At 41.4% G+C, this 25,099-nt stretch overlaps 1 protein-coding gene across 1 annotated transcript in view; it reads left to right on the top strand.

The window, feature by feature from the left end:
• The first annotated feature begins 12,883 nt into the window (after positions 1 to 12,883).
• FAM91A1 (family with sequence similarity 91 member A1) overlaps positions 12,884 to 25,099 on the top strand; it is a 42,641-nt gene continuing 30,425 nt past the window's right edge. The window contains exons 1-6 of the mRNA XM_082674390.1: positions 12,884 to 13,047; positions 19,485 to 19,569; positions 20,579 to 20,730; positions 22,582 to 22,639; positions 23,342 to 23,409; positions 23,969 to 24,082. Coding sequence (XP_082530516.1) covers positions 12,976 to 13,047; positions 19,485 to 19,569; positions 20,579 to 20,730; positions 22,582 to 22,639; positions 23,342 to 23,409; positions 23,969 to 24,082 — 549 coding nt within the window. The 5' untranslated portion in view covers positions 12,884 to 12,975. The remainder of the gene's footprint in view (positions 13,048 to 19,484; positions 19,570 to 20,578; positions 20,731 to 22,581; positions 22,640 to 23,341; positions 23,410 to 23,968; positions 24,083 to 25,099) is intronic.

The raw sequence follows: 25,099 nt of genomic DNA, 5'->3' as shown, positions 1-25,099 counted from the left end.
GAAGAGAATCTAGATGCCTGAGAGGCCAGAGGGGGTGGGAGAGGCAGTGGGGGAGGTGTAGGAATGGAGAGCAAGGCCAGAAGCCCATACACCTTGGATTGCTAGGTGTGCTGGTTAATTCTGTGTCAACTTGACTGGGGAAAGGGATGCCCAGATAGCTGGTAAAACATTATTCCTGGGTGTGTCTGTGAGGGTGTTTTAGGAAGAGATCAGTATTTAGTTCAGTAGACTGAGCAGAGAAGATCCGATCTCACCAATGTGGGCAGGCATCATCCAATCCTCCGGAGGCCCTAATAGAAGAAAAAAGGTGAAGGAAGAACCAATTCCTGCTCTCCTTCATCTCCTCCGGCCCTGGGATTTCGGAGCTCTTGGTTCTCAGGCCTTTGGACTCAGACTGAATTATACCATGGGCTTTCCCGCTTCTCTGCTTGCAGATGGCAGACTGTGGGACACCTTGCCCTCCGTAACTGTGTGAACCAATTCCTATAATAAATCTCCTCTTATATATAGTGATCCAATTTTTATAATAAATCTCCTCCTATATATAACTATCTACATATCCTACTGGTTCTGTTTCTCTGGAGAACCCTGACTAATACAACAAGGCCCGTTAAAGCTGCGGTATTGGGAATTCCCTGGCAGCCCACCGGTTAGGGCTCCGAGCTTTCACTGCTGAGGGCCCGGGTTTGATCCCTGGTCAGGGCACCAGGATCCCATAAGCTGCACAGCCAAAAAAATGGATTTTTGTATTTCAGCATGGTTATCACCCACCTCTGGGTTTCATTCCACTTGACAACCTCTAGATGTTTCACAGATATCTGCCGACCTAAACCAAACTCACCTCCCTCCCTCCTGTGTGCTGGGCAATATGTAAATGCTAAAGACGTAAGTGATAAGGATGCTATTGGTGTCATTGATCGTGTAATTGTTGAAAAAAGCACATACACATCATTTCATATGATGGGGAAGTGCCACGGGCGAGGCAGGCCCACTGTTAGATCTGTGTGCACGTGGCCACCCATTCTGGTGTGGGGACGTCACCAGCCCACGGCTCACATTTTGACCAATGGGAGGCTGAAGACAGGAAGGAGCTAAAATATGGCTCCCTCACCCCTCCTATCACCCAAGTAACTGCTTTGAGGTACAGCAGTTTCATACTGCATCTGAGAGGTGTCACACAGGACTTAGCAACCAACTGTGTTTTCTTGAGAAGTGGTGGCCTGCTTAGGAACGTAGTATCTTATATTTGTTTTTTGTCCTTTCCTGACTCCAATTATTTCCCCCTTACTCTTGCTGCCCTGGGATTATACCCCCTGATAAAGTGTTAAGAGGTAAGCTTTGTCTAGCTGTTTTCTAGAGAATTGGTACAAAGACATTGCTTTTTTAAAATGTTTGGAACATTATCCTGGTTCCTATTATGGGGTACCTAACCTAAGGTGGATGAGTGGGGGAGGAAGAAGTGGGAAAGGAAACCAGGAGAGGCTTCCAGGAGGAAGTGAGCCTTGAATAGGGTCTAGAAGGAAAAGGAGTCAGGCAAAGTGGGGCTGATAAAGGAAGATGAAACAACATGAACAAAATACAGACATGGAACTGTGTTGTATTCAGGGAATAAGGCTTCTGCGTAGAAGGCTAGTAGAAAATATGGAAGTCTTGAAGTCTTACTAATATTACAGTTATTATTACTGCTTAATAATATTAATAAGTGATACTACTACTTAATAATATTATTATTACTAATGATGTTTTTACTTAGTATTATCAGCTACTTGAAGTCTTACAAATATTACAGGGGTATAGAGAGGCTGCTTTAACTTCTCTCTTCATTAACCCTTCCACTGAAGGCGAGATAAGAAGTGAGAGGATTTAGGAATACCCCGGCATTTGCATATAGGTGGCCTGAGGACAGAAGCTGGCTCACAGGCACGTGCCCATCAATGATGCCCTGCACGGTGCGTGTTTATTTGTGTGTTTGAATTGGTTGCCCATCAAGTCCACATAAAATTCAGAGTTCCTGTTTCTCTCAAAAAATCAGACCTGGTAGTACAGGGCTTCTATCTCCACAGGAAAACCAATGGCTGGAACCGAGCAGTAGATGCCCACGTTAGAAGAGGATACGAGACCTCAAGATTGCACCGTCCCCCCTACAACCTGACCTGGCTCGTGTTGCACATTTACTTGCCTTGGTCCCTCTAGCCTTTGAGTTTGCAGTTCTGGGAATTCACTCAATACTGGGTAATCCTGGGTCAGCGAGAGAATCTCTGCCACCTCAGCCTCCCAGGGCTGCGTGCCACTATAGCCACTGAAGCTCATGGTGCTGAGACTGAGAAGATTGACACATGCCTGCTTCTTTTGGTCAGCAGCTCCTGATTCACACTCTGGGCCGAGCACGTCTGATTGGTGAGGCTGAGGTCACGTGCTCATGCCTCGGCAGCAAAGGCAGCTGGGAAAGGAAATATTGGCATTTATAACTTCTTTGATGGGAGGTGGACTCTGCCTCCAGCAAGATTAATAAAATGTTTTGCTGTTGGGCAGCCAAATGAATGACAAAAGTCCATTAGAAAGGGGTTGGCTGTCTAACTGTGGCATGTTTACCAGTGGGGCACAGGACACATGAGATGATTTTATGTCAAACACAAAATCTTTGCTTTGATAGCATGGCATTATTTTATGTGCATTAGGAAGATATAGTTAAGGTATCAAACCTGCACAGGACAGGAAAAGTTTATGAAGAGTGTGAAGTGTGGCAATTTAAAGAAAAATCTTAAGTAAATAGTAGTTTAGATGATACTGGAAATAATAAAATTACGATTCAAATGACTGAATTTTTGGAAATTAGTCTAGATAAATGAAAACCTTTACATTTCTCTTTATGCCAAGTAATGCTGATGATAATGACGATAAAATTAATACTAACAATACAAAATTTTACATTTATTTAGTGTTGTGGGCAAGACTGTGTTCTAAGAATTTTACATTTGTTTATTTACTTAAACATCACATCAACTTTACGAGATAGTTACTATTATTTCCCCATTTTACAGATAGGGACCTAAGGCCCAAAGGGGTTAAACGAGAGTTCACTCAATAAATAGTCAAGTGAGGATTTGAATTCATGCCACTACTTTCTACCTGACAACTGCCTATATTAGGGTGGATTTAGATTCCTGTACAACGATTGCACCAAAAATCTGCAGAACTGATTTAGGATTTGGAGTCATAAATTTGGGGGTGAATGCTTTTCGAGTACTCATTTTCGTGCCAAGGAGAGTTCTCAGCCTCGGCACTATTGATATTTTGAGCAGGTAATTCTTTTTTGTGTGTATGTGTGGGACTATCCTATGCATTTTAGGGCAGGCTTTCTGGCTTCTACCCACTGGATGCCAGTATATCTTCTCCAGTTGTGACAACCAAACATGTCTCCAGACATTGTCAAATGTCCCCTGGAGACAACATTGCCCCCAGTTGAGAACTCCTGGCCTAGAGAATTCTGAAGTCTCTCAGTGAGAAGCCCAGAAATAATTACCAGCAAGATTAAATGATATGACTAAGCCGCTCTGGTATGCTTTCCGAGGTAGTCTTCCATAGTATCCTGTCATTATTCGTTAATAGCAGGCATGTCTCATTTCTCATATCAGAAATACACAGTACCAGCTTGTACCAGCTATTGGTTTTCAATGCAATATGTGGTGAATCTTTAACTTTGTGGTTTACTTATAAAATGAACAACCAGCTTCTCATTTTTCTAGAATCCAGTGGCTGTACACTTGGCAAGAAATGACAGGTGACCTCAGTCTCTTTAGATTTTTAAGCCAGTATATGTTTCTTTCCCTGACTTGGTGTTTGATCACATCAAGAATTTTTTTTTCTCCTTTTTTTTTTTTTTTTTTTTTGCGGGTGGTGTTCTATGTAAAAATAGGACAGATTATAAATTATGTCCATTCTCTATATTTGAATATGGTTGTTAGGATTTTCAATACAATGATCAATATTATGTTCATGATGTATTAATACATCATAAAACATTGAAGAGCTATGAAAGGACAAATCATCTCTCAGGTTGGGCTTTCTGGTCATTAAATCATTAACTTTTACTAGACACCAGAGTCTAGCAAGAGCATCACCTGATCCTTTTTATTTTAGTGTGCCCTGGCCTTCATGGCATCTCCCATACCATTCTTTGCCAGCCAAAACCTTCCCTCTAATCCCTTCAGATCTATCTGAGCATTAAAGTCCAACAAAAAAGTCACCTCCTTCACGATTGCTTCCAGAAGTCAGAATCAGAAGAACCACTTCTTTCCACTGGCCCCACTTATCATCTTGTACCCATCCTTGTATTCCTCTTTCTATTGCATCGAATTAAGTGAGGGACTAGCTCTCCAGTGCAGCCTTGCTCCTTATCTTTTCTGTGCAGAAAATAAGTCTTAGCTCTGATTAAAGCTGGCCGTTGTTTGGGGGTTGAGGATGTTCATACACGACCATTCACATTGACAAATAATATTATAGCTGCTTTATTTTTGAAGGTGGATCTGTTTGTCCTCACACTCTCACCCCACAGGGTAGTGTGTGTGCAGGGGGTGGGGCCTTAAATCTACCAGTTAAGACACTCTTCTTTAAACAAATTAAAGTAGAGTTGATTTATAATAGTGTTAATTTCAGGTATACATTACTCTTAATTCGGTCTCTTCCTGTTTTAAATGCAGCCATCTCATTGGGGCAAGGTTTCTACTCAGCTATGCTCCACCTTGAAGATTTCATCTTTCTCACCTGTTTCTCCTCAAGATATGCCAGTGGGAACTAAAATAAACTAATTCAGAAAACTGTTTCTCAACAAAGCCTGGCTTTCAAGACTACTGTCTTAGACTCAAAAATCCTATTTTTTTATGTCAAAAGATGAACCTTGGCTTTGTCTTTCTCTGTAATAATCCTTATCTGCTCAAAGGCAAGTGGATGATACAGGCTTTTTAATTAATTTTTCCTGACTTTTGCTTTCCTGGGCTTACCTTTTACCAGGTACATGATTCAGTTGGCTTTTAATATCCTTTAAAAATGATAGAAATAAAGAAAGAAAGAAAGAAAGAGAGAGAGAGAGAGAGAGGGAGGGAGGGAGGGAGGGAGGGAGAAAGATAGAAATTGCTGTGCATTAAGGCTATACAAATTATAAAAAGATATGGTCACTAATGACATTGAATTCAATCTTTGCAAATTCTAAAAGAAAGAGAATTTGCTTCTGTAAAGTGAGAGAACAAATGCTTACGTAGACCTGGGCCAAGAAAGCCAATTTCCATTTTCCTGGAATCAGTTGTAATGGGAGCCAAGACAATATCCTGTCTCTCACTGAGATCTCATTTACAGAGGTCATGAAACAGTCCTATTATACTTCATTTAATCCTTGATCACAGATTATACTAGTAGACAAACTCGAATTTCTTTTTTTTTTTTTGCGGTACGCGGGCCTCTCACTGTTGTGGCCTCTCCTGCCGCGGAGCACAGGCTCCAGACGCACAGGCCCAGCGGCCATGGCTCACGGGCCCAGCCGCTCCGCGGCACGTGGGATCTTCCCGGACCGGGGCACGAACCCGTGTCTCCTGCATCGGCAGGCGGACTCTCAACCACTGCGCCACCAGGGAAGCCCAAAACTCGTATTTCTTATTGGATAGTTAGATTACCTGTTGCTAAAGGTGTAAAGTTTGAGTGACACAATGTAGAAGGAAACAAAAAATATTTCATTTCAGCCAGTTCTAAGCCACTGTGACAATACACCCAAATAAGCTAAAAAGATCTGAGATGGACCCATACCATATGTGTAACACAAACTCAGATAATTTCCATATTAGTCCAAATAGCATGTTATTCTTCATTTATCTCATGGCTTTCCCAACGGTTACCAAGGGGTAGAGAAATTACTTCCTCAGTCTGCACCAGTGTTGAATAGATGCCTGCTTATTTCTCGTACAGAAAAGTCTAGATTGGGGGGATTATTTTGAATATGAAAAAAGTTATATTATAGTTGGCCATGTACTTATTGACCTGTAGAGTTAGAATGGACAGTAGAAGTCATCTTTGTTAACCTCATCATTTTACAAATTCATTTCAGCAAGTGCTCATTGAGTACCTGAGGCCCAAAGAGGCCTGAGAAGTGGTTGTCAACACTGTGCTTTGAGTCACCTGGGAATATTTTAAAAACATGCATTACCTGGGCTCCAACTGAAGAATTCTGATATAATTGCTCTGGTGTGAGGTTTGGATGTTGGTAAGTTTAAAAAACTCAGGTGATTCTCATGCTCCTAGAACTACCCTCTCCCCCCAGTAAAAAAAAATGGCATTAAAATTTTTATTCTGTATCTTATCCACTTACTTAAATTAACTGATTTGATGAGGTAAAGGGGGAGAAATGAGAGAAACTCTCCAGATGCCTCCTCACTTCTCTGGGCTTTCATAACCTTGTCCCTTTTACCTCTATAGTTATTTTTCCAGCTAGTCCAACCTCTTTTTAAAAAATTAAGTTGCATACCTACTGTAGAATTCACAAATCCTATTCCCTCAAAATGTGATTTTACTCCCCATCATGGATATTGTGAAAATATTTTCAGTTAAGGATATGCCTGTAGCTGACTGACTTAGCCTGTCTACCAGAGCTACCAAGGAGCTCTGCTCCAAAACTCGAAGCTCAATGGTGACCTTGAGATGGTACAAACCTCAGCTGGACCACTGCTCAGCAGTCCTAACTCCATCAGTTTCCAAGGAAGTATCTGTTGCAATCAGATACTGGAGACAAATTAGAGAAAGAATTTCAAGGACTTTGAGGCTTGAGAGAATGGTGTGGATAAAAGTCAATAGTCAGAAATGAGGAAGTGTAGAACTTAGGTTGTAGGTATAGAAATGTTGTGTGAGATCAGCCCCTAGTGGGCACTGTAACGATTACAATTGTTCAGGCTTTGTGTTGAGGTGACGTGGCTTGCTGTTGGAACAGTATTCATTGCCACGTAGACCACAAGTGTTCTAAACACAGACTGACTTCAGATGGCAGAAATATAACATTCTCTTTATTATATAAATATATAATATTCATATTTCCCAGGCTATATGGCAAAGGATCTCTCAGCTTCTCTCTAAAACAGACAGCTCTTAAGTTGTTTTCTATCACTTGTAGAAGAAAATCCTAGAAACTCCCTAATGTAGAGGACAATGGTCCCATATGATCGTGCTTCTTCCCACCTCTCCATTCTCACCTCCTGATTCTTCAGTGTCCCATTCACAGTGTCAGGATGAGAAAGTTTTCAGGTGGAGATGGAGGAAAAGCATTCCAGACAGGGGTATTCTGTATGCAAAGACCCAAAGGGATTAAGGAGTGTGGCACATTTAGGGAATTCTAAATGTCTTGGTATTTCTGTAGTCTATAATGTGAGTGAGAATGGACGGCTGGGCCTTCCAGTCTAGCGTTCATTTCCTTCAGTTTGGACAGAGACAAGGTTAGAGAAATATTTCTCTACCCTGAGATAAACAAAGTACAAGTGAGATGGGTTTTGCAACTGACAACTTCTTAACAGAGGTAGGGGTGGTGGAGAACGTGGCCCTGAGAAAGCCCACGTTCTGTCTAATCCGGGTAGCCTGTCCTCAGCTCCACTGACTGGTGTGGGGAAGGGTGTCCAATGCTGTGGGATTTCCCACATTTTCAAGAAGATCCCCAAATCTGGATTTTTAGGAGAATTCGGCTCCCTATGCAACATCTATTCATTCATTCAATACTATGTGTTGTTCTAAGCCTGAGGCCAAGCCTGAGAACAAAGCAGACAGAAGTTCCTACATTTGGGGTGCTTCACGTCTGATAGGGGAGACAAATAATTTTAAAACTAAGTAAATTATTAAATATATTAGATGGTAATAAGTGTTATAAAGAAAAGTAACGTAGGGGAGGTGGCTGAGAAGGACTGGAGATGTTTTACAGTTTTAAATAACGTGGTTGGGGAAGGCTTAATCAAGAAGGTGACATGGAAGAGTTCGGATGTCACAAAACTGATTCACTCATTCAATACATTCAATGGCATTTATTGAGCACTTACTATGTGTGAGGCATGATTCTAGGTACTGGGGATAGACTGATGACGAGACAAAGTTCTTTCTTCCATGGAGATTGTATTTTTGCTGGGGAGACAGAAAATAAACAAGAAATCAAGCAGGATAATGTCCATTAGTGATTCTTTGCAACAAAGAAAATAAACCAAGATAATGTGTTGCAGAGAGGTGGGGGAGAAGTGGCTAGGTCGGACAGAGAATTTGGTGAAGGCCACTCTAAGTGACAACGGGTGGAGTGAAGGGAGCCTGCTTTGCAAAGGTCTGGGGAAAGGCATTCGAAGCCAAGGGAACAGCAAGGGCAAAAGCTGTGAGGTGATAACAAGCTAGGTCATGGTGCTGAGCATCAGGGGTGATGCCTTGGTTCGTGGAACAGAGCAAAGCACATTCAGGAGGTAAAACCATGGCCAAGGTCAGGCCCAGGCAAAACTGTGAAACAAAATGTTCGCAGTGACTTCCTCTTTCTTCTCTCTAGACACCCCTTCCTCCTCTACAGGTCCTTCCTTGGCCTCATTTAATCCCCAAGCTCTTTCTCTTTCCAACTTCCTCTCAGAAAAAGATGCGATAGCTTGTACATACTAAAAAATGATAAGGCTAAAAAGCTATTATTCCTCCTAAGGGTATTTATACTTCAACTACAATGGTTTAATTATGAAATTTGATTTAATTATGAAATATGAATTTGACCAGCTGTTTGGGTGTTGGAGTATTTGATTGTTGTGGGAGTATATTAATTTCCTATGGATGCGGTAACAGATTACTGCAAATTTAGTGCCTAAAACAACACAAATTTATTATCCTAGAGTTCTGGAGATCAGAAGTCCAAAATGAGTTGGCAGGGTTATGATCTTTTGGGGAGCTTTGGGGGAGAATCTGTTTTCCTTTTCCAGATCCAAGAAGCTGCCCATGTTCTTTGCCCTGGGGCCCTGTGTCACTTCAACCTCTGCTTCAATTGTCCCGTCTCCGTCTCTGACCGACTTTCCTGCCTCCCTCTCCTAAGACCCCTGTGATTACATTGAGCCCACTCGGATAATCCAGGATATACCCCTATCTCAAGATCCTTCGCTTACTCACACCAGCAAAGACCCTTCTGCCATATCAGGCAGCATATTCTCAGGTTCCAGGGAATGAGAATGGGGACATCTTTGGGGACTATTATTCTATTTACCACAGGGAGTGATATTCTGGAGTTTGTGAAATTAGTCCACCAGATAGCGCCCTACTTCTGGGTTGTTTCTGCTCCTTACTTTTGTTGGAATTGTGGGAATGAAATGGTTCTGTAGTCTTTCTGAAGGGCAGCTGCTCAAGACAACTGAGTAATTTTCCTTAGTCCAAGTTGGTAAAGCCAGATAAGATGGAATCTCATTGCACTTGTATTTCTGAACACACTGTTTACCCATGAGGTTAATTTGAATGGTAGCTTCTGGAATCGGGTTTCTAACACTCTGCAGTTTCTGACCTCTCTGGAATTTGAATAGCAAAGGTCTACGGAAGCAGAAATAGTAGGGGGTCTGAGTCAAGGACCTAAAAGAATGGACATTATCGTTTACCAGAAAGGCTCTATGATGTAATGAGTGCTACATGTGGAGCCCAATGAGTTGTTTTTGCTTCCTGGTGTTTTTTTTTTTATTAATTAATTTTTATATTTATTTTTGGCTGTGTTGGGCCTTCGTTTCTGTGCGAGGGCTTTCTCTAGTTGCGGAGAGCGGGGGCCACTCTTCATCGTGGTGCGCGGGCCTCTCACTCGCAGGCTCAGCGGCCATGGCTCACGGGCTCGGTTGCTCCGCGGCATGTGGGATCTTCCCAGGCCAGGGCTCGAACCCCTGTCCCCTGCATTGACAGGCAGACCCTCAACCACTGCGCCACCAGGGAAGCCCTGCTTCCTGGTGTTTGAGGGAGCAGTCCTGTTCCTGAACTTCCCAGCACAGGGGTCTTTGAGCCCTGTGGATTAACCTATGGTCTCTCTGAACTGCTTTGTTTCCTGTCTCTCAAAGACTGGCGCCTTGGGGGAAATGAGGCAGATCAGTATTTTAATTAGCACCTGTGTTTCATAAGCCAAGCTCTGTCATCAGTTCCTACTTAGAAGGGCTTGTTGTTTGGATTTTTCCCATACGTAGCTTTGACCCATTACCATTTCCTCCTTCAAATTTCTTTCTCAGCTACTTGCTGCATTAGGATCTTTTCTATACGAATCTTTCCTATTCTACTTACTGAGTTAGATTCTTTTCTTTTGATGGTCAAGTTTCCAAAGGTCCGTGTCTTATTGATTTAGCAGGTGTAAGTTCACTTCCACCATCCCCTGTCTACTTCTGTAGTTTTTGATGTGTCTATAGTCAATATTTGTTGATAAACAAAAAAGATGAATTTAGCAGGTGCTCATGTTTGCTATAATTCCCTAAACAATGGTTTACAAAGATTTAAAAATTATGTTGACTTTAATTTTCATCGTGACATTGCATTAAATCAAAGTTAGACTTTGGAAGAATATGAGTTCTTCTACACTTAATTATTCAAAAAAATATTGTTGAGGGGGATTTATGTTGTTGACTTTAAATGCACATTATCTGAACTGGAACAGCAGGCAGAACAGTTCAGTGAGAGCCTGAATCAAGGAATTGAAAGGATGGCTCTGGCAGGAGAGAGTCTTAGGCTCCAGTTTGGCGCTGTCTCTACCACCTGTATGATCTTATAAGTAAGTCAGGCAGCCCTGCCAAGCCTCGGTTTCCTCCTCTGTTAAACTGGGATTTTAAGAGTGGGATTCTTTCATAAGTTTGTGAGAAATAACCTGTTGTAAGTCAAGGGCTTAATACATAGCAGGCAGGCAATCAATACTTGTTGAATAAACATCTCATGGTCAGACTTCTTTTAATTTTAGCTATGATGTCGAGGGTCTGTAGTCATAGGCGTCAAAGCATTTAGTTATGGGCTCTTACAGTTGGATAACACGAGTCCAATATATCTATGCAAGGGCAGCGTGGGTCATATTTGTTTCAACCCATTAGAGATAATAAGGTCTCTGCCATGCGTCAGGCTGCTGCTGAGTTGTGCCCTAGGTGTCATAAAAAGTTCTAAGTATACATCTGTCAGGTGTGGAATAAAATATTTAAAACCATTGTTTTCTTTTTAAAATTTATTTATTTTCCTTGTTTTCTTGGCTGTGTCGTGTCGTATTTGCAGTACACGGGATCTTCGTCGAGGTGTGCGGGATCTTTTGTCGTGGCGCTCGGGCTTCTCTCTAGTTGTGGAGTGCGGCTTTATCTTTCTAGTTGTGGCACAAGGGCTCCAGGGCGCATGGGCTCTCTCGTTGAGGAGTGCGAGCTCAGCAGTTGTGGTGCGGGGGCTTCGTTGTCCCGCAGCATGTGGGATCTTAGTTCCCCGGGACCAGGGATTGTCCCCTGCATTGGAAGGCGGATTCTTTACCGCTGGACCACCAGGGAAGGCCCTTAAAACAATGGTTTAAAACTGAAACAGATACTGTGGTTGCTTGCCAGTAACAAGGGTCATGGGTTTGCTAAGCCAGTGTAACAAATTATGGAAGAAAGTGTCCCCAAAGACCTTCTCACTAGAACTGAAATTAAGAGTGTCTTAATTTCTGCCTTTAAAAAGTGACTCCGGAGCCATCTGTAAGGAGCAGAACAGTAACAGGCTGCACGCAAGAATCTTATCTCCTAGATTACTTCTGGACCTCCCCCACGTCAGCACCGACTGTTTACCATTTCAACTCCCTGAATCCCTACATTTTAAGAATTTGGACCTTTGTGGGAATTCCCTGGCCGTCCAATGGTTAGGACTCTGCGCTTGCAGAGGGCCAGGGGGTTCAGTCCCTGGTGGGGGAACTAAGATCCCGCCAACCGGGTCGCAACAAAACAAGAATGTGGAGCTCTGAAGGAGAGCCCAACTGTTCCTCTTCCACAAGATGTAGCAGCTATCAGGAGGGGATGAAGCATCGCTAGACCTTTACTCCACTCCACTGGGGGGAAAGCTCTGACTTACACATTTCCTTCATGAGCCTGGACCCCTTCCACCTGGCCTCGGTTCGGGGTTGGCTCTTAAGAGCCCCCGGGACCTCACCGTTCTTGCCCTTTTTTTTTTTTTTTTTTTTTTTTTGCGGTACGCGGGCCTCTCACTGTTGTGGCCTCTCCCGTTGCGGAGCACAGGCTCCAGACGCGCAGGCTCAGCGGCCATGGCTCACAGGCCTAGCCGCTCCGCGGCACGTGGGATCTTCCCGGACCGGGGCACGAACCCATGTCCCCTGCGTCGGCAGGCGGACTCTCAACCACTGCGCCACCAGGGAAGCCCTCCTGCCCGTTTTTAAGTCAACTATGGCCCCCTTCCCAAGTCGCTGCTTCTTGGCCGGCCCTCCCCCAGCGCCTGTAACCGCCTGCTCCAGGGCCACCCGGGCTCGCATTTGGGGGAAAGTGGGTCATCCAGCAATGGCAATACAAACCCAATCAATTCATCCAGAGACTGACAGAACGACACGGAGCGCTCGAGCAAGGCACGACTACCGGGTTCCCTGCCGGCTGTACCTCGCTGTCCCGCCCCTCAGCTTGCAGGGGGCGGGCATGAAGGCTGGTCCCGGGCTCCGCCCCCCGGCCTCGGACCCCCGGCCTCGCGCCGGCGGGCGGAAGTGACGCACGCCCGAAGCCATTTCCGGCGGGCCGAAACTAGGAAGAAACTTGGAGCAGCCGAGGCGTCCGGTCACCTGTCTCCTCTGCTCCCGTGCCCCGTGGCCCGGGCCGCACCGAGCTGTCGGGAGCCCAGGCCATGGGGCAGCCCGGGCCGTCCGCAGTGTGAGGCGTGGGGCCTCCCGCGGGCTCCTCGGACGGGCTACGGGCGGGCAGGCGGGAGGCGTCGTTCCAGCTGCGGTCCTGGCCGCCGCCGCCCTCCCGGGCTCCCGGCGTCATGAACATAGACGTGGAGTTCCACATCCGGCACAACTACCCCTGGAGCAAGCTGCCGGCCAACGTGAGACAGGTATGGAACCTGGGGCCGGGGTCCCGCCCCGCCGTCACCTGCTCGCCGAGCCCGCGGGGCCGAGGCTGGCGCCTCTGGGCTGGCTCCCGGCCTTCCCCCGCCCAGGGTCTTGAGATAACCTACCCGCAGCCCGCGGGTGAGGAGGGGACGGTCCTGGGGCCACAGGGGCAGGATGGGGCCGTTTCGAAATGGGATGGAATGGTGTCCAGTGGACTCGCTTGCCGCCTTCGCACGCAGACTCCCTTCAACCGGGCACTGCGCTAGGCACCTTCGAAACAAATTTAAAACACGGCTCTTGACCTCCAGAACTGCGGGATGGTGGGAAAGGGACGAGAAACAAATGAATCCGTTACAGGCTGATAGCAGCTCACACGAACCTGCATGATAGTATATGCGAGCGCGCAGAGGAGGGCGTCAGAAACCGTCCAGGGAGTGTCAGGACGTTGTGTAGGGGATGCATTTAAATTGGGCATTAAAGGACGAATAAGAGATAGATAAGAGGGATTCAAGATTTTCCAGCGAGAGGGAAAGTCATTTTAAGAAGCTTGGACGAGTGAAAGCGTGCTTTGAGAGTAGTGAGCGACCTCCTCCATCACCGGAATCCGGAGGTGTAGATGTATTGGTGTGTTTGGCAGTGGGGCTTGGTGAGTGCGTGGGGAGTGGTAGCGGTCAGGGCCGGATTTTAAAGGGCTTTCGGACTTCGTTTTGTTGGACTTCAGTCTGTCAACAAGGTGAGTTTATTAGAGATGTTGCAACAAGAGAGCGACAGGAGGTTTTTGTCCGAGAGGTAGTTCTCAAATGCTTGAGTGTTATTTTTACTCAGTTGTTTTACAGATATTTATTGAACACCTACTATGTGCTATGCCTTGTTTTAGGTGCGGGTTATTTGCAACAGTCAACACGGGAAAGCCCTGTCTTCATGGAGCTTACGTTTCAGTAAAGAAAGACAGTTAACAAATAAATGAATAAATACATAATATGGTGAGCGGTGGTAAAGATTATGAAGAAGTGATATGTGCTGTATAGAAGGCACTTTTTCTCTCTGGTCATAGATGGACCTTCAAGTTCCCGCCATGTTGCTTGGTTGAGAGTGAAATTCTGTTTTCCATTGATGCTGGACCCTGGCATATTTGGAAAGTTTGGGTTGTTGGTGGTGATGGTATAAGGATTATTACTTTGCCTCCTCTCCCAGCTTGGGGTCTTAGTTCCAGGAAATGAATAATTTAAGGTTCTGGCGGTGCATTGTGTGGCAGAGAAAACGCTTTCACTTCAAGATACCAAAAATACAAGGAAGTGGAAAGATAAATTTAAGGAACTCAGAATTCTTGGGTGGCAGTGGCTGCCCATGTGACGTTAATCTTGAATGGGAGGAAGAAAGCTCTAAACCTGACAGACTTTCTCTTGTTAAGCTGGAATGAGGGCTTTGATGGGCACTTTTTGTTCTTAGGGTTTTGTGGCATATGGCAAGACAGCTGGAAGAACCAACAATCCTTTGTTTCCATGTTTTCTCTACTCTTCATTTCACAAAAATAAATGTAACATAATAGAAGAAAGATGGATGATTCAGTTATGTCCAACAGAAATAATTGATCTTAATTAGTATTGGGAAAAGGCTTTTTTTTTGAATTTTAGAATTTTATTTATTTTTTTATACAGCAGGTTCTTATTATCTATTTTGTACATATGGCAAAAACTTTTCCAAACCTTAGTCATGACTATTAAAAATAATCTCAGAACAGTGTTATACTTAAGCACAAGCATGACATTAAATTAAAACTTTTTTTGGTGAGATCACTTACAAGAATTGGTGTTTTAGCTTAGGATAAGCTTTCGCTTGTAGAAGGTGTTGCAAAACCCATCTGTACAAATTACTTCATGGATTTTCTCTAGCCTTGCTCTTTTTCCCTAGGTCTACCTTGGATTAGGACATCAGCTTTCTGTCTGGTGTCTAGCACTCAGAAAAGTACCTTCCTATCCATTCTTCATACTATACTGTGGTGAGGTTTCTAAAATGCAAACCCAGTCCTATTTCTATTTGTCTCCATAGATTACATGTTGCTTCTTTTTGAATTGAGATGTTAATTCCTCTAGAAAGGTTTTCCTGACCTATCTCTGGAGTAGTTGACCCTCAGGTGTGCTGCCCCAGCACTGTATTTCTCACCCATAGCACTTACCCCACTATGTTGTATTTTCTGGTTACATTACTTGTTTTTGCTTTTGTATTTTGAGCACCTTTCTCTTAGTTGGCTTTTAGTAAATACTTTTGCAGTGAATGAGTGATAGTATCAGTCTGAGATTTTTTTCCAGGAGCTAAAGCTTAGTCAGTTTAAAAGTGGGGAATAGTCCTTGTGTGGAAAGAATTTGGTTTTTGGTGTTACAGATACTAAGTACTTTGATAAGAGTTTCTGGTAAGTTTTGATGAGTTTAATTTGAAAGTGACTCATATTTCCCAGTTTTGAAAGCTGGTGGAAGGTGATTCAGATTTTTTTTGAAAAAATATTTGAAAAAATAGTTTTTATATAAATGAGATGAAAATTTTTTACATGGTGTGAGCTATACTAGACTTTCAGAAATCCATTAAAAAGTTTTGGATCAGGCCATTATTTCAGGATCTTTCTATGTAGTTTACCAGTATTCATTGTTCAAAACAATTCATAGTTTTATTTGAAGGGAAATTTTATGATGAGGTTCCAAGGAGGGTCAATTAAAAAAAACTATTGTGTATTTTGGGGGAGGTGGTGCGCATTGGGGTTTGTAGGAGCAAAAGCTTTAGAAAGAATTCTTTATGCTTTTAGCATCATGTGATCCACAGTGGGTGTTTTACAGCCGGTTTCTATGTCACTCCGTCTGTTTTAGTTCCTTTTATCTGCAGCCCAGCTTCATTTGTCAGACCTGGTGGGAATTTCTACAGGGTCTGCACTGTCTCCCAGTAAAATGACCTTTCTTTCGTTGCCTCCTGTAGTGGCAGCAGTGTTTTAAAATGTGGATGGTGGGAAATTGGGGTGGGCGTGGAAGAGAAGCCAAAGAATCTTTGTGAACAAAGCAATTATATTTTATGTACAAGGGTAGTGAAGAATAAAATCAGCTGTTAATGCAGTTTTTAGTTATTTGTGTGTCTGCACATGTATCGATCAGGACCAGTCATTACTTAATGACTAGCGCAAAGACTTAGATGTTTAGTAGATACTGTATTCTCTCATTAACTTACAAATAATGGGGACCTTATATTTTGTGTAAGTGGCTTGATTTACACTTTTTATCCTGGAGTTACTGGGAACAGAGTTTTAAAGGGAGAAAACGGTTGTAAGTTAGAATAAATTAAGGGACTTATTTTGAAACAGAAGAGTAAATCCTCAAGTTTGGAAGTTGCTGAGATTTTAGCAAATTGTCTGCTGTGTGAGTGAGTGTGTGTGTTCTCTGTTCCTTGAGAAAGAGACTTTTATTTGGCAGTAGAGCTAGAGGAGATCCTTTAAAATTTTACAGAAAGCCTAATATTTTGAATCCCCTAAATATCTTCAATAGTGGCCCTGGTTTTGGTGCTACATAAAAGATAGGAGAGCAGTATCTCTACAATGAACTTTACTCCTAACTTCTTGTAATGTTAAAATGGATGAAAATAATGTCAGCACATAACATTTCAGCAGTAGTGTGGCTTATGGTTCAACCTGTGATAAATCAATTAATCTAGATGCAGGAAGAAAGATTTTTAGTTTTCTCACGTTATGTCCCTTTTTTCTTAAAATGCTACCCACCAGTAGTTCCAGTTGTGTGCCAGTTTATTTAGATGTGAGTTTCATCTGTTTTGTGAAGATGGCCTTAAGTGAAAGTATGTGCATGGACATTTACCTTGGCTTTCAGAAATCTATGAGTGAGAAGTATAATAACTGAGTCCTCTGTTCCTTCTGTCATTAATCTCTTAAGATGTCTTATTTTATAGTGTGTTGGAAAGATCATAGCTAGTAATTAGAAGGGGGATAGCAGTCGTATATTAAATTAAGTTTATGGTCTCACATTGAATATCATGTTAACTATAATCAGACAGACTTATTCTTTGCTTTCATGAGAACCCAATTTTGGACTTAAAACACTAAATTCACAGCTAGAAAGCATTTTGCTCACTAAAAAATATATCGGAAATTCTAAAATTGTCATAAGTGTTTTCTGATGAGGCCATAAGATGACGTTTTTAAGAAATAATCGTATTTAGAGGTATTTTTTAAGTGTACATTCTCCAGGAATCTTAATTTTTAATAATCATAGCCCTCAACTGTAAGTAGTCATCAGACGGGGATCTGTCCTTAGTGGCCATTCTTAAATTTAAATAAATGTAGGTGCAAGAATCTATCCATCTACACAAATTGGAGACGGTCAAGAAGGAAATCTTTTGATGATGGCCATTCTGACCTGTGTGAGATGATATCTCATTGTAGTTTTGATTTGCAATTCTCTAATGATTAATGATGTTGAGTATTCTTTCATGTGCTTGTTGGCAATCTGTATATCTTCTTTGGAGAAATGTCTACTTAGGTCTTCTGCCCATTTTCGGATTGGGTTGTATGTTTTTTTGATATTGAGCTGCTGTAAATTTTGGAGATTAATCCTTTGTCAGTTGCTTCATTTGCAAATATTTTCTCCCATTCTGAGGGTTGTCTTTTCATCTTGTTTATGGTTTCCTTTGCTGTGCAAAAGCTTTGAAGTTTCATTAGGTCCCATTTGTTTATTTTTGTTTTTATTTCCATTTCTCTAGGAGGTGGGTCAAAAAGGATCTTGCTGTGATTTATGTCATAGACTGTTCTGCCTATGTTTTCCTCTAAGAGTTTGATAGTGTCTGGCCTTACATTTAGGTCTTTAACCCATTTTGAGTTTATTTTTGTGTATGGTGTTAGGGAGTGTTCTAATTTCATTCTTTTACATGTACCTGTCCAGTTTTCCCAGCACCACTTACTGAAGAGGCTGTCTTTTCTCTACTGTATATTCTTGCCTCCTTTATCAAAGATAAGGTGACCATATGTGTGTGGGTTTATCTCTGGGCTTTCTATTCTGTTCCATTGATCTATATTTCTGTTTTTGTGGCAGTACCATACTGTCTTGATTACTGTAGCTTTGTAGTATAGTTGGAAGTCAGGGAGCCTGATTCTTCCAGCTCCATTTTTCTTTCTCAAGATTGCTTTGGCTATATGGGGTCTTTTGTGTTTCCATACAAATTGTGAAATTTTTTGTTCTAGTTCTGTGAAAAATGCCATTGGTAGTTTGATAGGGATTGCATCAAAAAATCTACAAACAGTAAATGCTGGAGAGGGTGTGGAGAAAAGGGAACCCTCTTGCACTGTTGGTGGGAATGTAAATTGATACAGCCACTATGGAGAACAGTATGGAGGTTCCTTATAAAACTACAAATAGAACTACCATATGACCCAGCACCCACTACTGGGCATATACCCTGAGAAAACCATAATTCAAAAAGAGACATGTACCACAGTGTTCATTGCAGCTCTATGTACAATAGCCAGGACATGGAAGCAACCTAAGTGTCCATCAGCAGATGAATGGATAAAGAAGATGTGGCACATATATACAATGGAATATTACTCAGCCATAAAAAGAAACGAAATTGAGTTATTTGTAGTGAGGTGGATGGACATAGAGTCTGTCATACAGAGTGAAGTAAGTCAGAAAGAGAAAAACAAATACCGTATGCTAACACATATATATGGAATCTAAAAAAAAAAAAAAATGGTCATGAAGAACCTAGGGGCAAGACAGGAATAAAGACACAGACCTACTAGAGAATGGACTTGAGGATACGGGGAGGGGGAAGGGTAAGCTGGGACAAAGTGAGAGAGTGGCATGGACATATATACACTACCAAATGTAAAATAGATAGCTAGTGGGAAGCAGCCGCATAGCACAGGGAGATCAGCTCGGTGCTTTGTGACCACCTAGAGGGGTGGGATGGGGAGGGTGGGAGGGAGGGAGGGAGGGAGACGCAAGAGGGAAGAGATACGGGGACATATGTATATGTATAACTGATTCACTTTGTTATAAAGCAGAAACTAACACACCATTGTAAAGCATTTATACTCCAGTAAAAATGTTTAAAAAAAACAAAAGAAGGAAATCTTTATTTGTAGAACTTAGTTTTTTGTTAACTTAAGTGAAGTTATGTTCTCAGACTGCTCTTTTATTTGATATTAAATACTTTAGATAATTTCAGTAAATCCTTTTAGAAAGGGAGACTGAAGATAAACACATTGAATTTTTGCTCTAATACCATAGCAGGAAAGTTTGTATGATAAAATTTAAGAAAATCTTTACTCAGTTCTGGAAATTAGAGATTCCAGGATGAAATTAGGGGGCATGGTATTGAAATTTTATGGGGTAAACGTACTGTTGTTTAGTTTGGAAACTATTTTAAATCTATTTGAAATTTTTTTTAGAGTCTTGGAAATTCACAGAGAGAATATGAGAAGCAGGTTGTCCTGTACAGTATCCGCAATCAGTTACGATACAGAAATAACTTAGGTAAGTAGAGACATTTTTACATTGAGGTAGAAATGACTACTGCTGAATTACGTTTTCATAAACCTGTCCTATCTTTTTATTATATATTTCATAGTACTGAAATTTTTCTATGTACAGCCTTTAATAAATTCTATAATGACCCATCACACCTAACAATAATTTGCATTAGCAAGTAGATTCTTCTTTCTAATTCCAATGAAAATTATTTTTTAGAGTACTGTTTATAGATTTATTTTACCTATAGAATATTAATTTTGATTCAGTTGTCCTCTTTTTAGTTTAGTGAGAAAATATGCCAGAAAAGAAGTACGTTCCTTCTTAATGAATTTTGACTTTGAATTTTGTTTTGGTCTCTATAAATTTTCCAAATAATACAACTTTAATGAAAACTCTTTCTATAATAATTGGAACAAATTTTAAACATAATTGGCTCCATTTTTTAAAAAAAACTTTTTAAAAAATGTTTGCTTTTTATTTGTCAGATTACTTTGATTATTCTGTTGCCCTGCTAGTCTTCCCTCCCATTTGTTACTCTTATTTTAAGCATAGTATTTCAGAGATAGGTTTTCTATGAAAACATATTCCATGGAAATCAGAGGTTTTTTTACATTTAAAACACAGAAACCAGCAAATAATGTTTAAAAATAGACTTGATTTCATAGAAAACGGCCATTCAGATTGGCTGTCTTGTAAAGTATCATAGGGGTTGGATGGATTATAGCTTATGTTTTTTGGGGGAGACATTCCATGTTCACTTTCTTTGCTCTTTGATTTGTTAAGAATTATTTCTCTACTTTTCTGTCCCATATATTTTACTTATATACTCTGAAGTCTGTTGCTTGTGGTGTAATTGTTTCTTTGTTCCAACTTAGATTGTTTTATTCTCTTCCAATTTACATACTTCTCTTTTTAATTAATATTAGTTTGTAAAGTGTTTCTCCTTGCATTTATAATTATATTTAAGTGTAAGATCTGAAAAAAAACTGGAGAATTTCCCTTTCTTTCCCAGTTAAACATGTCAAGAAAGATGAACGCAAGTACTATGAGGAACTCTTAAAGTACAGTCGAGATCATCTCATGCTGTACCCTTACCATTTATCAGATATCATGGTAAAGGGCCTGAGGATAACACCATTTTTATATTATACTGGGATTATGGAGGTGAGTTTACAGTACGTGAATCTTCAGGGATGGGATGGGACTTCATGTCGGGGACACTTTGTGAATGATGACCAGCCCTCAGCCACGGTGGACATTGTTTCTGAGTTTATAGTGTAAAAAAGATGGTTGCTTAATAGTTAACTGTTGTAGCCACACTTGTGCAAGTAGTTGTCCTTATCAGTGTTTTCTCAGCAGGAAAGTATCTGTCTTTATTCTGTGTTCTTGAAGACGTTGTTGACCCTTTGTGCTGTTGTAGCATTAATCAGCCGTTTATGTTAGCACAGTTTGTATAAAATTTATTGCTTTTAATACACTGTTAAGGTTGAAAATGTGGGTGACAGAATTGAACATTGAGCTCAGAGAAGCTTAATGTATTTAGCTGTTTTCTAACTGTAGAAAGAATAAATGATGATATAGACCCAACATTATATAATGCATGTTTCAGAAGAATAGAATTGTATTAGTAGTCTTGGTTGCTAATCTTTCTGTGATTACTAACTTTTAGATGTTAGCCTTTTTCCAAAGGCAGTTTTTAGGCCTGTGTTGAATAGCTTTAAATAGTAGTTATATACTGGTTTTTTGGCGTTTTTTTTTTTTTTGCGGTACGCGGGCCTCTCACTGCTGCGGCCCCTCCCGTTGCGGAGCACAGGCTCTGGACGCGCAGGCTCAGCGGCCATGGCTCACGGGCCCAGCTGCTCTGCGGCATGCGGGATCCCCCTGGACCAGGGCACGAACCCGTGTCCCCTGCATCGGCAGGCAGACTCTCAACCACTGCGCCACCAGGGAAGCCCCTATATACTGTTTTTAAGTGGGTTTTATGTAAAGCTTGGCCATATTTATCTAGTATTCATTTGCTGTTAATTCTATTTGAGTGCTACTGTTCTGGGCTCACCAGCCACTTGAAGAGCAGAGGGCAGCCTAGAACTGAAGGAGTTGGGCGCCTGCAGTAGCAGTGAGGTTAGCTCCCTTTAGGACGTGGCTGCCTTCGCAGGAGCTCCCTTTGCCTGTCTCCTTAAGCCCCTTCTTCACAGGCACTTCTATAGTCCCATGTCTCCTGTGTCCCTGTTTTGGAGGAAATACAAAGTAAAGCTTGAGGCCTGGCCACCCAGGTTTCTGTCAGTCCCTTTCCCTAGAACCAGGGTAGCATAATGAAGGTGGCAGCTAAGCAGTGTGTAGAATAGTTTTGTTGCTGTCTCTCTGATTATTTTTCTGGTGTTATCCACAGGTTTGGGGGAGATAATAGAGTGAGGTTTTGTCCCATTTACTAGCTTTCAGTGCATCCATGTGCTTGCTGTTCTCTGTTTTTATACCATTGGGTATAACTCCTGGGCTAAAAATGGGTCTTATCCCCACAGTAAACAGCTGGTTTATTACTGGAGAAACAGATGAGGGTTGCAAGAAGCTGGATCCTGAGTTTGACTCTGTTGCTGGTTGGGATTTGGAGGAGCAGAGGCTGCTGAGCGGTTAAGGTCTTTGTCAGCAGTGCTTGTCTTGGATGCTTGTTAATGGAGCTATGACACACTGTTGGGCCTTCTCTCGGGATTCTCTCTAATCCTAGGGTAGGAGTCTAGGATCAGGTATGAAGTGTGGAGAGCCTGGAACCCTGAACTCTGAGAGAGGTATTCCTTGCATAGCTTCCACAGGGCAGAGGTTACTGGGCAACTGTCTGGGCTTCATAATGCGCTGTGAGGAACCCAGACCTGAAAGCCTGACCTTCAGTTGCTAGGTTGGGACCTCGTGGTACATGCCACACTGTGACATGCACGCTCTAGGTTGCCAGGCTCTGATCTCAGTGCTTCCTGTGGCAAGGACATTTTGTGCTTAACATTTACGTTTTTTTCTTTTTAAAAGGACATTATGAACAGTGAGAAAAGTTATGATTCATTGCCCAATTTCACTGCTGCTGACTGTAAGTATTTAATTATGCTGAAGAACGAGGCAATGTTTAGAGTGTCTTTGTGCATGCGTGCTCTTGCCTTTCATTATTGTGCTTTTAACCTGGAAGACTTGAAAGATGAGAACAGCAAGCAACATTATTGATAGGAATTTTATCAGGTGATACAAGTCAAGTATAAGATTTTGTCTAAATGTCTAAGAGAATATTTTGGAGTGGTAGAATCAGAAAAATGGGACTAGTCTCTGTATTTCTAGAGAATGAAGTTCTGTTACTTGGGCTGTGGTGTATACCAAATGAGGAAAGAAAATTTGTGCACAATATTTTTGCAGCATGATATATGGTTGTTACTAACATAATTTGCTGGTGTTTTATTATGCTTATTTTAATGAAGTGTGTATTTGAAATGTGACATAGTTCTGTTGTGTTAAGAAGAAACTTTTGCTGAGAAGTACATTTTGACTTCCTGGAATTGGGAGGACTTCTGCTTTTTAAAAATTTTCTCAGTTAGCATTGTCAAAGTGTCAGCTTGAATTCACCACTCCCAGTTGCTTGTCTTTTATATTTTGTTTGAAGAATTCTTTTTAATTTGATATTGATCATCTGTCAGTAATCAAAAGAGGAATGAAAGTCAAAGGTTTTTTCCTAGTAGGTTGTGAGTGTACTGACATTTCAAGATGTATTAAATGATTTTAAAGGAAAGGCTCTTTCTTTTAGGTCTAAGGCTTCTTGGCATAGGAAGGAACCAGTACATTGATCTGATGAATCAGTGTAGATCGTCAAAAGTAAGTTAGTTGTTTCCCTTCCCTTCAAATTTCTTGTCCTCCTTATCACACTATCAGATTAAATTTTTAAGTAGTAGAAATAATGAATTATGATTTCTTTCATCAAATAAAATATGCTTAATACAGAAACAACTCATCAGTATCTCTAGGTTATAGCTTAAGTGATTATTGAATTAAAAATATCTAAGGCATAAGACATTTCATTTATTTTTAAAAATTAACTTTGCTCTGCTGGTCTTTTCACCTGCTCATTCCACTCCCAGGGTTCACTTCATGGGTGAAATCAGTACACAAATGCATTTTCACCTGGGTTTCCTTTGAATTTCTGGATTTAGATCCAGATTTAATGATAGTGTTTTGAAGTAATTTACTTTGAAATAATTTAAGAATGACTTTCTCCATTCAGTATATCTAGAATACTTTAGATTTTAAAACATGAGAATTTTAAAAGATATTTATTTAGTCTGTTGGAAACTGTCTTGTTATACTGTTATCAATAAAAAAAGAAAGTAGTAATTTTAGATAGATTGCAAATGCTCTGATGTTTGTACCATTGCAGAAATTTTTCAGACGGAAAACGGCCCGTGATCTTCTACCAGTAAAGCCGGTGGAAATTGCCATAGAGGCATGGTGGGTGGTGCAGGCTGCATATATCACAGAAGATGACATAAAGGTAGATAACTTTAAAAGTTAAACATAGGATTTTTATTTTAAAAATTATAATTTTTAACTATAGTTACATAACTTTTTTACAAAAAGTAACACTAGTTGGTTTTCCTGAAGGAAATTAAACTTAAATTCAAAATTGTAAATGATCTTCGTAGGCTAGAATATTGGAAGTTTTCGAAAATACTCTTTAGTCATCAGGGAGACTTGACTTGGTTCATGTACAGTCATCTGGGGATTTTACTTACATGTTTCATGTAAAGTGACGTGATGCCACAGCTACCAGCAATAGTATTGCCAACGGTTTTTGAGGACTTGCTGTGTGCTCAGTGTGCCAGGCACTATTCCAGCTGCTTTTTATGTTGTCTCATTTGAGTCTCATCACAACCCCAGAGCTGTGTATTATTTGTAGCCTCTTTCACATGTGAGGAAAGTGAGCGCAGAGAAGTGAAGTAATGGCTCCAGTCACAGTTCTAGTAAAGGTCTGGGATTATAACCCAGGCAGTTTGCTGTGCTCTTAATCACTGTGCTGAACTGCTGTACTGAAGTGGTAAGTGCTTGTTAGGGAATAGTGTCAAGATCAAGGGAAATACTATTCCCAGTGGTCAGACCACATTTGCTATAAGCTTTATACATTTTAGAAGGGATGTTGATTTAGGGGAAAAAGGTGGAATAGCAGACGATGTGCCTAGAGACCAGTCATATCCCTGTGGCTGAAGGAATTAAGTGAGCGTGTGGATTTTTTTTTAGTTGGCATTTTGTTTTACTTCCAAGGACAGAATAAATCCAGTGTGTGCAAGGCTTAGAAATTCTGCTTCAGTGCATTTACTTCCGAGCAGAGATGTCAGACTGTGTCATGAGATGGTGATCTTGTCAGTGATAATAATCCTGTGGCATGTGAATGAACTTCTGGTTTGAGAGATCCAGAATCAGCAAACGGATCAGATTCCAGTGCAAAGAAGATGAGTCAATATTACTATTTATTAGTGAGCACATTACTTACCAGCAAGTATTGGCACTTAAA

This window comes from Grampus griseus, assembly GCF_964374135.1.
Source record: "Grampus griseus genome assembly, chromosome: 17".
In the NCBI taxonomy this organism is placed as follows: domain Eukaryota; kingdom Metazoa; phylum Chordata; class Mammalia; order Artiodactyla; family Delphinidae; genus Grampus; species Grampus griseus.
Note: the sequence above shows the minus strand (reverse complement) of the source record. Positions and strands in the feature narration are given on the sequence as shown.